Source organism: Salmo salar, chromosome 04 (genome assembly GCF_965601325.2).
Source record: "Salmo salar chromosome 04, fSalSal1, whole genome shotgun sequence".
Lineage (NCBI taxonomy): Eukaryota > Metazoa > Chordata > Actinopteri > Salmoniformes > Salmonidae > Salmo > Salmo salar.
Window position 1 is genome coordinate 25,303,832 of NC_138294.1, and position 13,372 is coordinate 25,317,203.

Consider the following 13,372-nt stretch of genomic DNA (forward strand, 5'->3'; position numbering starts at 1 on the left):
CATTTTATTTCCAAAATCTGGTTACCTTAATTGACAATATAGCAAATATAGTCAATTTGTGACATTCATGACAATCACTGGATTAGGTTGCACATCAAAATATCATATACTCATACATAACAAGTCCAAGCAGGAATGTATGAGTTCATGATATTTTGATATGCATCCTAATCCAGCGATTGTCATGAATTTTGACTTTGAATGTGTGTTTGCGTGACCTCAGCTCAGCCTATCAAAAAACTGGGCCGGCCCATCCTGATAGGTCCATCCATTGCCCACTGATCAGCCAAAGGCTCATTATAGATTAGCAAAAATCATTAATAAAGGCCCATGGGCCACCAGCCATGTCATTTTACTCTTTTTGTATATAGAAAAATAAAACAATATTTGTGTGTGTAAATTTCGACCAGCCCACCCAACAAAAAAATTCTCTAGCCCATCTGGCATTTGACAGATGGCCAAGCTGTCTCTGGGTTTTTGGATGATTTTAGTTTTTTCCCCCTTTCCTACAATGTTCCTGCAAAAAAATATATAGTTTACCACCCATACAGTAGGTGGCGGCATGCACCTCAAACGATTGTTTGCCGACCACCACAATACCATAGAAGAAGGATTCCTAAACTCTGTGAGCCAGAAGTACTTAGTTATTCTTGCCTGTTTCGTGTTCAGGGCTAGAAGGGATCCATCTTTTGTCAAATTAAAGTCTGATTTGACTTTTTGTAGCAGGTTAGGAGAACTCACACAGCAGGTTAGGAGAATTAGGTTAAGATTAGGAAAAGGGTTGGGGTTAGCTAAAATGAACAAAAAATATATTTTGATCTTCATTTGACAAAAACTGGATCTCATCTAGATTTACCAACTCTTCATAGGGTTGTTACTAAACGAGGTACAGCTACGGACGATATTTACCATTGAACTACTGCGAGAGTTTGGATGTACGTTTTGAAGCCTGATAAGTCGGCTTCTTCTTATACGTCAGTGGTCGGATATCACTTTTGCTATGGCAATAGCAGCTAGAGGCAGGAGAGCAATATGCAGATAACGGGTGGTCAATAGGGAGTATATTTGAAAATACCACATTTAGGCTCTATTGGCATTTAGCAGGACAAATTGGCTTTGTTATATTGTATCTGTGCGCTGACGATTAATTTGATACATTGTAGTTTATTTCCGCAGACCTTATCCTTTCCCCATTCAGTTTTCCGATAGAGACGGCTGAAAGAACCAGAGGTAGCTTATTTCCGGGTTTTAGGACTACAAATATAAGCCATACCCGACTCGTCATCTGACTCATCGTCATCAGTCCAAACTCGCGGTAGTTCAATGGTACATCTCGTCCGTGGCTGTACTCCATCTAGTCACAACCGTTTCACAGCGGTACCGAGAACAGTTTCCACGTAATCGTTTTTATTGTTTAGACATTTATTAACACCAAGGAACTGAACCATATTACTAATTTAACAGCACAGCATGACGTACTTACACCAGGTAGTATTTAATTCGTATTGGAGACGGGACCTGGTTGATAGTAGCTAACTAGCGTTAACCCCCCCCTCAAAAAAAATAGCGTTACCTAGATACATCTAACAATGGCTAACTGTATGGCTTTTCACACTCAAATAGCCTCCATCATGGAGGTGCTAGCGAATGCAGCAGTGGCAGAGATCTGTAAACTCGTAGACGACGACTATGCTGTGTTTCGTTTAGAAATAACTCAAAGCCAGAAAGAAAACAGAGGATTGCGGAGGAAACTACAGCTACAGGAACTGAAGGTGGCACGGGAGCGCGCAGAGAGGACAATACGAGAGCGCGTCCTCGCCAGTCGTCCCAGTAGTGTCAAGATCCTTGACGGATACAGAGGAATGGCAAGAGGTACATTTTGCAGAAGCCTGAGGCTGCGCGGCATTTTGCCGTTAATATAAAATTGTATTCGTCACATACACATATTTAGATGTTATTGCAGGTGTAGCGAAATGCTTGTATTACAGCTCATTTTATGTCGCCCCGTTCCCCTCTGCACGTGTTACCCAGAATTGGTTCTTAGTCAGTTTTTGGATAGTATGATTACTTCGCTATCTTGCGCAAAGACACAATATCATATTCTATCCAGATTCTTGATTTACTGCATTTCCTATTATTTACTCAACGAAAACAATGTGATACATGGAACATAATACATCAATCAATAAATAGTATATCAATAAGTTATGAGAATTGTTACCTTACATCCTTTAAAAAAAGCATTTAACAATTACTAGGCAAATCAGTTAAGAACAAATTCTTACAATCACGGCCAAACCCAGACAACACTGTGCCAGTTGTGCACCGCCCTATGGGACTCCCAATCACGGCCGGATGTGATTCAGCCTGGATTCGAACCATGGACTGTAGACAGTGTCAACATAGCCACAGGGAGTAGGGGTGCTGCAGCTCCCCTGATAAATCGAAATGTAAAACACAAAAAACATTCCCACCAAATTAGTGTGCTAGCCCCCCCCCCCAAACCTAACCTAGCCACTTATTTTTCCCCAATCACACTCTCAGGTGAAGGACATCTCACTGGAGGTCACAGGAGCTTTCTGAAGCCAGTGGGACACGATACATGGAAAGATGAACAACCAATCACTGTTGATGAGGGGAGTGGAACCTCAACCCAGCATGTTATTGTGATAGAGGTTAGTGTAATGCATAAAACGTGTTATTTGTAAATCAAATGTGGCCCTTTTATTTCAGAAAGGCTCCCCTCAGCTATTCATTTGCTTACATGTACATTCTAATTTATCTGCCATAGGGGAGCTTGTGAGACATTCCTACAACATTGAGTATGGTTACATGCACACAGTAATGCGATTATTAGCGCTAGTGGAGTTTGGATCAACTGAATGTATGCATCTTAGAAGTAGTTTTCACATACAAACTTTACATGTCCCAATTCAGAATGAAATATCCTTCCCAAAAATAACGTGATAGAACATTTATTTTGATTGGCGATTTTGTACATTTATCAGAGTGCCAACAGGATTTCGCAACATTTTTTTGTGAGTTCTGTGGCCAAAAATGCTTGATTTGGTGGCAGCATTTCTGAAATTCTATGAAACATTTTGCAATGTTTTTTTTTAACCTTCATTTCATATAAAGGCATGTGCTCAGTTTTAGGACAATTTTAAGCAGAATACATAATACAAAAACAATTAGAAACATCTAAAGTGCTCAATTTTGTTTATTTTCCTCAACAAACAGCTATGTCATAATCCGCTCACACATTCACTCACACACACACCTCTTCTCTCCATCAGGCTTGGGGCTTGCTATCAACACAAGATGCACCTCCCATTCCTTCTCTCTCTCTCAAAAAAAACCTTCAAATTGATTCAAAGCTGATCAATCGCTTTCAATTTGAGGATCGATATTTCTTTCTAATAAGTTGTCTTCAAAATACTTGAGATTGTGATTTTTTTTTCTGAAAGGGTCGTAAGGTAGATAAAGAACAGAAAATGTGGTTGAGATGTACAATTCATTTTTTTTTTTTTATCCAGAAAGGATGTTCTTTCGTGATCCATATTAAGTTTTACAGAGTTTAAAACAGCAAAGCTGACAAATAGCACTCAGCACTTTGAGCAGTGCTCTCAATAGACTGACTGGGGAGAGCAGAGTGCCGACCACCCAACTTAAGACAAATTTAGCGTAGTAAAAGTTTGCGTGAAACGCCACTCACCTTGATTCTTTCAGCGCTTACCACAGTCTTCCCTGCTACCACTTCAGTCATGGTGGTCTGCCGCAGCTGTGGGAACTGTGGTGACATTCTCGTATGCTTTGCAGTGGCAGTTCTAGACCATTTCAACTGGGGGGGCCAAGCTGGGGCCAGTTGTACTGTTAGAGGGGCCAGTTACATTAAACGTTATTGTTGTCATATCGTTTTCTTCACTGCATTGCAGGCATTAGCAGGCAAAAGACCATGTTCATAATCATTAGTGTTCCGCGTTGTCACTGTCTAATAATGGATGTAAAAAAAGAAAGGTAGCAAAAATTAGTTATGTAAAAATTATTTCATACTCCACATTTAGGGGGGCCACAAGGGGGTCCAAAGTTGTCACAGGGGCACTGCCCCCCCCCCCCAGAACCGCCCCTGATGCTTTGCTGATTCGAAGTGACTGTTGATTGTTGACTTTCTCTAGTTTCTAAAAACATTTGGAAATTGTTTTGCACGTTCATTAGCTGTTATTTTTGTTGGAAAATAAGATTGATTTCAGTTCATTGTACTGCCTGTCAGCCGTCAACAATCACCCATCATCTTCACATGTGAATAGACTCAGGCCAGGGGAAAAAACTTTGTTGAAGTGTGGTCGTCGGATTGGGTCATTTTCCACGGTAACAGTGCAGTAATTGGTCAAAATTACGAACCCGCTTTTGATTGGACCCTTTTATGCGCTAAAAGTGCGGGGATTGGTCAAAATTGTGAGCTCTCGCATAATATGCGCTGATTGTATGATTTTTGCATTGAATTATGCAATCGCGGAATCCTGGAGGGACTGAACAGGTAGCCTTTCAGATGTGTCCATGTAAACAGGATTATTAGGGAAATTGTTCTTCTTGCAAAGCATGTCAACTTTTTTAATTGAACTATTATATTAATATAATAGATGGGCAGAGTAAGGTGTTTACATAACTATTGCTTAATCTGCCTACTGCCATAATCAGTTTAATATAGCATTTTTACTATGCATGTAAACATACTCTTAATGTATCCAATTCAAATCATGTACCGATAATAATCTCTCTTGTCAGTCTGCAGATACAGAGGCTGCAGGTCCTGAAGGATCGTCTCTGGTCAAGCAGGAGAAGACTGAAGGAGAGGAGGACCCACAGCACAGCAGAGACATCCAGACTGGAGTGGCTGTAGCACCCCCTGTAGCTACAGAGGACCCCACCAACACCCCAGCACAGCCCAGGACTCGACGCAGCATCATGGAGGTCAGTGGAACGCTGAACTCCGTCCTCAATTCCGAGACAGACACCAAGACTTTAACTGTAACACACAGGCTCTTACACACAGGATCTGACCACAGATCAGACCCAGAGAGACTTGGGCTGTGGAGACTGGGCTGTCCTCCTGCTCCTGGCTCAGACTATGTACCGGTATTTCACCAGAACGAGAGGACGGTTCATTCCCGCGAGGATGGTGATGGTGACGCGTTAGACACTGGAGGTGATGATCCATCTTGTTCTTACACTACAGAGATGGACCCTGGCAACATATCATTGGGTTTAGAGACACAGACTGATCTGTCTAGAGGAGACTGGAACCAGTACAGTAGTAGTCTACACTCTGAAGGCTGCCTAGATAAGAAAGTGGAGGGTCTGGTTGTAGAGGAAGTGACTGTGAAAGTGGAGGGCGACATTTCTCCCACATGGAATGCAGATAGTCACTTAGGAGACGGACACTCACAGGGAAGATATTTCTTAGATTACAGGGAAAGTTTAGAGAAAAATCCAAATGTCGCAACCCACTCGCCTTCATACGCGTTCGGGGACCGTGACCCAGTGTCCACTTCGATGGGACCTTCCGATTCACACAGCCGCATCCTTTTCGATCAGGTATTGCACTCAAACGACAGTGCTAGACCCCAGGCTCGGGGAGGGGGAGAAACATCAGGCAATAGTAAAGAGAAACGGTTCCTCTGCATGTTCTGTAACAAAGGCTTCAGCAGCCCTCAGAGTGTGGAGATCCACCAGAGGGTCCACAGAGGGGTTAAACCCTTCAGCTGTACCCAGTGTCACATGCGCTTCAGCCAGTCTAGTGACCTGAAGAGGCACCAGAGGGTCCACAGAGGGGTGAAACCCTTCAGCTGTACCCAGTGTCTAATGCGCTTCACCCAGTCTAGTGACCTGAAGAGGCATCAGAGGGTCCATACAGGTGAGAAACCCTTCAGCTGCCCCCAGTGTGACATGCGCTTCACCCAGGCTGGCAGCCTGAAGAGGCACCTGAAGGTCCACACAGGAGAAAGGCCGTTCGCATGTCCGCACTGCGGGAAGAGGTTCTCAGAGAGGAGATACCTTAGGATACACCAGCAGAAAAACCATTCCACTCTATAAACTAGAAACCATTCTATGTTATAGCGTATTACGTTTAGATCAAACCCTGCGTTGTTGTCAGCAGAAAAGATCCACAGATGCATTTGGAGTAGCGAAAGTAACACATTTCAGTGTTGAATATTCCTGGTTTGAATATTGCATCTGACAACTTCAATGAAAAATTTGTGAGGATGGTAGCGGCCTATATTGCCACTCCTATTTGCCATCTCTTCAGTATAAGCCTACAGGAAAGTAATTGCCCTCAGGCCTGGAGGGAAGCAAAAGTCATTCCGCTACCCAAGAATAGCAAAGCACCCTTTACAAACTCAAACAGCCGGCCAATCAACCTGCTACCAACCCTTAGTAAACTTCATGAAAAAAATGGTGTTTTACCAGATACAATGCTATTTCACAACAAACATATTAACAACAGACTTTCAGCATGATTAAAGGGAAGAGCACTCAACATGTACGGTTAGACTTCAGTGCAGCTTTTGACATTATCGATCATAATTTGCTGCTGGAAAAATGCATGTTATGTCTTTACGTGCCCATTTTTACCACATTCTTGCCTGCATATGCCTTTTATACCTCCTATGGCATGCCAGAATGCAGGTGACGAGTGGCAGTAGTGGTGTGCAGATACTGGTGGGCGTTTATTTGAATAAATCCATTGAATATACACTTTCAAAAATAAATACTTTTTTTTTTCAGGCAGGTCCTAAGAAACATAAGACTAATAATGTATTTTCAAAGGGATAGAATAGGCCTAGCATAGAGTTTAATGATGTTACGTACAAATGAATTAAGTCAATAGTTCATTATTTTGTTCATTAAACTCACGACACACACCTACCCCATTCAGTCAACACGCTTGTATTTTATAGTAAGAATAAAATACAAATAATATTTTTCCAACACAACCCACTGTCATATAAAAAAAGTGGTATTCTGAAATAGAAGCACGTGCTTTTTTGATACACGTTTCATCTATTTCCTACCCTCACTCCACTTTGTTAGGGAGCAGGCGTCGGGTCTACATCGTGATACTGATAGAAAATAAGAGTCGAGTTCATATTTCACAATCTCTTTATGGATCCATCCAGTTGCGGTTAAGAAAACAGTGCACACTTAGTGGCGGGCGAGGGGACATGGAAACAGGCGGGAGGATTGTTACAGGGCGGTGCCTAGCAACCATCAAGAGTTTAAGTGCGTAGTGCACGTCAATGGCTCCTCAGCGATACAGCAACGTATCCTACTAAGCCGTAGGCAGAACTTTACCAAATTGATTACTAGGTCGTTAGGTAGAAATAAAAGTTTAGGCTTTGATACCGGCAATATATATCAGATATTAAGAAAAGGCGGAAAAAAATTGTCGCAATGGTAAAATTGGCGGAAAAACAATATATGCATGCTGATGACTGAACATTAAACACGTCAGCTACCACAGCAAGAGAAATCACTGCAACACTTAAAGAACTGCAGTCAGTTTTAGAATGGGTGGCAAGTAATAAGCTTGTACTAAATATTTTTTTTAAAACTAAAAGCATTGTATTTGGAACAAACCATTCACTTGGCAGCAGCTAATAGCGATCACTAATAAATACAAATACATTGTGTGATAAACACTGAGTGTACAAAACATTAGGAACACTTTCCGACTATTGAGTTACACCCCCTTTTGCCCTCAGAACAGTCTCAATTCGTCGAGGCATGGACTCAACAAGGTGTCAAAAGCTTTCAAAGGGAGGCTGGCCCATGTTGACTCCAATGCTTCCCACAGTTGTGTCAAATTGGCTGGATGTCCTTTGGGTGGTGGACCATTCTTGATACACACGGGAAACTGCTAAGTGTAAAAACCCAGAAGCATTGCACTCAAACCGGTGCGCCTGGTAACTACTACCATACCCTGTCCGTTCAAAGGCGCTCAAATCTTTTGTCTTGCACATTCACCCTCTTAATGGCACACATACACAATTCATGCCTCAAGGCTTAAAAACCCTTCTTTAACATGTCTCCTCACCTTCATCTACACTGATTGATGTGGATTTAACAGGTGACATCAATAAGGGACCATAACTTTCACCTGGTCAGTCTATGCCATAGACAAAGCAGGTGTTCCTAATGTTTTGTACACTATGTATAAGCCACATAAGCCTAAAAAGTCTGTTATATATTGTGTTTGTACTGTGTAGGCTATATGATGTTCACAAATGCCTGTTTCATTACTTTAATTCAACTACTTTGTTTGTCCCCAAGATGCTTTCAATTAGAAAATTAATGCAGTTCATGTGTATGTGTGGTTTTCATATGGTTTATTTAAAAGAAAGTTGTTTGTTTAATAAACACAATGTGACTTTTCATTCTAAGACTTTCATTGCGACTCTCTTTAGTATACATCACATCTCACCCTATTCTGCATACACCAGACAGCGCTTTATAACCAATATACACTTACTAAATATACCTACACATACCCACACACTAACAAACACCTACTGTACACGTCAAAATAGTTTAGTCAGGTTTGTCTGATGATGACTTGACTATTTTTACCCACATCATTTTATGTCCACCATGATGGGTTTAACAACAATGAAGTCATTCTGTAACTACAGTATAGGACTCAAACGTATAGGGAATGGGTAAACACACTGGGGCCATACTTGCAAACATTAGAAAAAGTAAGTTAAAGGTCAAGTTTAAGTATCAGCAAATTAAAATCCTTGACGTAGTGGCATGTGATCAAAGCCTACATGTTAGCTGTTCCCATTACATGAGCTTGCAGATTTAGCCCTATCATAACCTCACCAGATGGATGTGATTATTTCCTGTAACAAATTATGCATCAGCCAAATAAAAAAATCATCAACGTAGTTGGATGTGTTCCAACACGTGTTCATGGAACAGTCCTTAACAGAAGTATAACAGCATGTACTGATAATCAGAGCAACTACATCACGTGTATTTAACTGATTGGTCAAATTGCTTTCTGTGTAGAGTGCCTAGATCCAGATAATTGTCACAGATTGTGGCAAGGGTTAGAATCTCACATTAGTCTCTTCCCCCCCCCCCCCCCCCTTTGAAATGTAGAGTTCTATTTGTGTTAGTGTGTTGAAAGGATGTAGCCTACAGCCAACAGTTTGACAATGAAGATTAAGAATTAATTTATTGAGCTACCTCTTTCTTCAGCCTTGCAGACAAACACTGCTATGACCTAATAATCATATTGCATAGGCTATATTATATGGACGTGTACACCTAAATGTTGCCCTACAACGTTTTATATGCATTTTTATAATCACCTACTTCGTCACATATGTGTTATTTGACTTGAGGACGAGCAGCATTACAAAGTGTATTAGAGTAGGATTACAGGTTGTACTCTCACTATCATCCTACAAATGGCAGTATTGCAGTTTATTTTAAATAAGTTTATCGGAAGTCCGGACTCGAACCCACGCTAAGCCTACCGTGTGTAAAATATTCCAAATCGACAATCTTAATGGAGGAAGATATTTATTATTATCAGATGGGGAATTGTTTTTATTTAAGTCATCTAACTCTGAGCGGGTCGAAAGTTTCAAGTTCCTTGGTGTCCACATCACCAACGAACTATCATGGTCCAAACACACCAAGACGGTCCTGAAGAGGGCACGACAACACCTTTCTCACCTTAGGAGGCTGAAAAGATTTGGCATGGGTCCCCAGATCCTCAAAAAGTTCTACAGCTGTACCATCGAGAACATCCAGTATATCACTGGGGCCAAGCTTCCTGCCATCCAGGACCTATATAATAGGCGGTTACAGAGGAAAGCCCCAAAAAATGTCCCAAGTCATAGACTGTTTTCTCTGCTACCGCACGGTAAGCCGTACCGGAGCGCCAAGTCTAGGACCAAAAGGCTCCATACCAGCTTTTATCCCCAAGCCATAAGACTGCTGAACAGTTCATCAAATGGCCACCAGACTATTTACATTGACCCCCCCCCCCCCCTATTTGTTTTGTACACTGCTGCTACTCGCTGTTTATTTTTATGCATAGCCACTTCACCCCTACCTACATTACAAAGTACATCGACTAACCTGTACCCCGCACATTGACCCTGTATATAGCCTCGTTATTATTTTGTGTTACTTTTTATTATTTTTTACTTTAGTTTATTTTGTAAATATTTTCTTAACTCTTCTTGAACTGCACTATTGGTTAAGGGCTTGTAAGTAATAATTTCACGGTAAAGTCTACACTTGTATTCGGCGCATGTGACAAATAAAGTTTGATTTGATTATCATATTCTGTACTAAAGGAGCTCCGATCAACAGTAGAGCTATAACCTACGTTCATTCACATCAGATAGTGTCCTCCTTATGCTATAACCTATTAATGCATATGGGACTTTGTATGGTACCTTTCCATTGTCGATAGGCTATAGTCCTACGGAAATAAAAATTTATCACTCCTGGAACCCGTCTCATGTGAAATCCATGAATTCAATGTAAACATGCAGACCGACACAGGCTACTGGCACAGCTACATAAATAATCAACGCTACTCTAGCATATTCTAGATCATATAGCCGTGTAGGGCTGCACTTACATCTACAATGTTATATATATGCATTATTATAATCATCTACTTCGTCATGTGCGGACCAGCATTGAACAGTATTTCCCTTAACAAAAATGCTTGAAGCGAGGGGTTTTCGAACCCGTATTTAATGAACATTGTCGTTAACGAGTCAACCGCATTAGCGCTGTTTGTCACCTGAAAAGCAATGGCTACGGTACATGACAGCTATTTGACAAGTCCATAAGGCTAAAAAAAAAGTTTTACTATCCAATTCAAGGTTGCGACGATAATGCAAAACTGACATAGACCAAGTGAAGAGGAACAAAAGTAAACCTTAAATTTGGAGGTTTAAAGGTATCCCTTTGGTGGCCAAGTTGACCTATTTTATGAAATGCCATTTGTTTGTGGAGAAAAGGTTTAAGCTCGATGATAAACTGTTACCGGAAATAATCAAGGCCACCTGGTGAGGTTTGCGTAGGGCTAAATATGCTAGCTTGTGTAATGGGAACCGCTAACGTGTAGCCTTTGAACACGTGCCACTACGTCAAAAATGTTTATAGGCTGAGGCTTGACCCCTTACACTCGGGGGTCGAGTCCCTGCGAGTTTTCGCTCCTCCCTTGTACTTGATTGATGAATTAAGGTCACTAATTAGTAAGGAACACCCCTCACCTGGTTTTCTAGGTCTTAATTGAAAGGGAAAAAAACTAAAACCAGCAGACAGTAGGCCCTTCATGGAATGAGTTTGACACCCCTGGCCTCATTTTTAAAATGTTTATCTAGGCAAGCCAGTTAAGAATAAATTCTTATTTACAATGATGTCCTAGGAACAGTGGGTTAACTGTCAGCTCAGGGATTCGATCTTTCGGTTATTGGCCCAAGGCTCTAACCAGTAGTGATGGGTCGTTCGCGAACGAGTCGGCTCTAAGATATCAGAAGAGCCGAATCTATTTATAAAAAAAAAGAATAATAAAGATATGAATAATCAAAAGATGTAAATGAATAGAATTAACTAATTCAAAGAACGAAAAAAGAACAAAAATAATATAGGCCTAAATGCTCAAGCGCACACACATTCGTTCTGACTTTCAGCTCAGACTAACAGCCTCATCTGTTGTTCCTGTCAATCAGACACGCAGTGTCAACCAATGAGCCAAAGATGCGTGAGGGAGGGCCGAGCCAGCTCACTCACAGTCACACACTTAGCAACCGAGGAAAGAGAGGAAGGACAGCTGTGAAAACAACAGCTGGAAAATGAGTCGGAAGCACAGTAGCATTTGGATGCATTTTAATAATGTAGACAATGTTAGAGCACAGTGTAGAATTTGCCAAAACAAAATCTCATATAAAGCCGGTTCTACGCACAACCTACACCAGCATATGCGAACTGTGCACCCAACTGTGAAGCTAGCTGTAGCGGAGCTTTGCGAAACTAGCGGGCCTGCTAGTGATAGTGGTGGAGCCAGCACCTCCACACGTCAATGCACCTGTTGATGCTCTGACCCAAGAGGAATGGGAGGTGGTGGAGGAGGTGTGCAGAGTCCTGGAACCCTTTGAGCGGGTCACTGTGGAGATCAGTTGAGAGAGGTACAGTCAGCAGTTATTACTACATCATTATTTAATCCAGTATTATATATAAATATAAGCAGTAGATGAGAATGTAGTATCAGTAGACAAAACATTAACCTGAACTAATAAGTTACTGTTCTCTCTTTTCAGCTATGTGACAGCCTCAAAAATGATACTCCTGTGTAAGGGTCTGCAGCGAATCACAGCCAGCCGCCAGAGAGAAGCAAATGTAACCACAAGATATGTGACAGAGTTGATGGACACCCTATGTTCATCAATGGACAGAAAGTTCCACAGAATGGAATATAATCACGTACTATCAGAAACTGCTGCACTTGACCCCAGGTTTAAGAAGTTAGCCTTCAGTGATGCCAGAGCGATTGATGAGGCTCTTCAAAGAATAACCTCAGCAGCAGGGTGGGACAGCCCCAGCAGTCAGCTGGCTCAGGCACCAGGGCATCAGGAAGAAGAGGGATCAGATGGAGCAGAAGCACCAGCAGTAGCGCCACAAACGTCTGCTGTTTGGATGCTGTTTGACGAGAGAGCAACTGGGGATGCAGCACGAAGGAATCCCTCAGCAGATGCCATAATGGAGGTCCGATTATATTTGGAGGAGCCCCTCCTCCAAATAGATCTGCAGATCCTCTAAGCTGGTGGAAGAACAAGGCCTCTGTCTACCCACGGCTTACTAAAGTCATGACAGGGAGACTCTGCATAGTGACTCCATCCGTTCCCTCTGAGAGGGTCTTCTCGAAAATAATTACTGAGAGAAGAAATCGCATCAGCCCCTCGAAAGTGAGGCAGTTTGCATTTCTGAATGCAAATCTCTCATAAAAGCAAAATATGGTCAGCATTGCTGTGTGCTGCTGGTTATAACATGGCAATAAAGAAGAGATTGAAAAGAAGGACCACTTTAATGTTTAAAGTGGGATGCTGCAGTTTTGCTCATTGTTATTTATTTTTCTTTGATATGGTGCAATATTCTATTATGCTGTTCAGATTGTATTCGTTTTGAATGGTTCGATTTATATGCACTTTGTTTATATACATTAAAAAGTTATACTTTAAATGCAAATGTTTAATAGCATTCTTTTTCATAACAAACCAATGCATTTTTAAATACATTGTGGTTAAGGTAGAGTATGATTTAATTTAATAATTTAATT

General features: G+C 41.4%; 1 protein-coding gene across 1 annotated transcript in view; it reads left to right on the top strand.

Moving 5' to 3' along the window:
• The first annotated feature begins 686 nt into the window (after positions 1–686).
• The window catches only part of LOC106602409 (uncharacterized), a 28,329-nt gene continuing 15,643 nt past the window's right edge, over positions 687–13,372 (top strand). Inside the window, exons 1-3 of the mRNA XM_014195028.3 lie at positions 687–1,872; positions 2,545–2,675; positions 4,786–4,971. Coding sequence (XP_014050503.3) covers positions 1,590–1,872; positions 2,545–2,675; positions 4,786–4,971 — 600 coding nt within the window. The 5' untranslated portion in view covers positions 687–1,589. The remainder of the gene's footprint in view (positions 1,873–2,544; positions 2,676–4,785; positions 4,972–13,372) is intronic.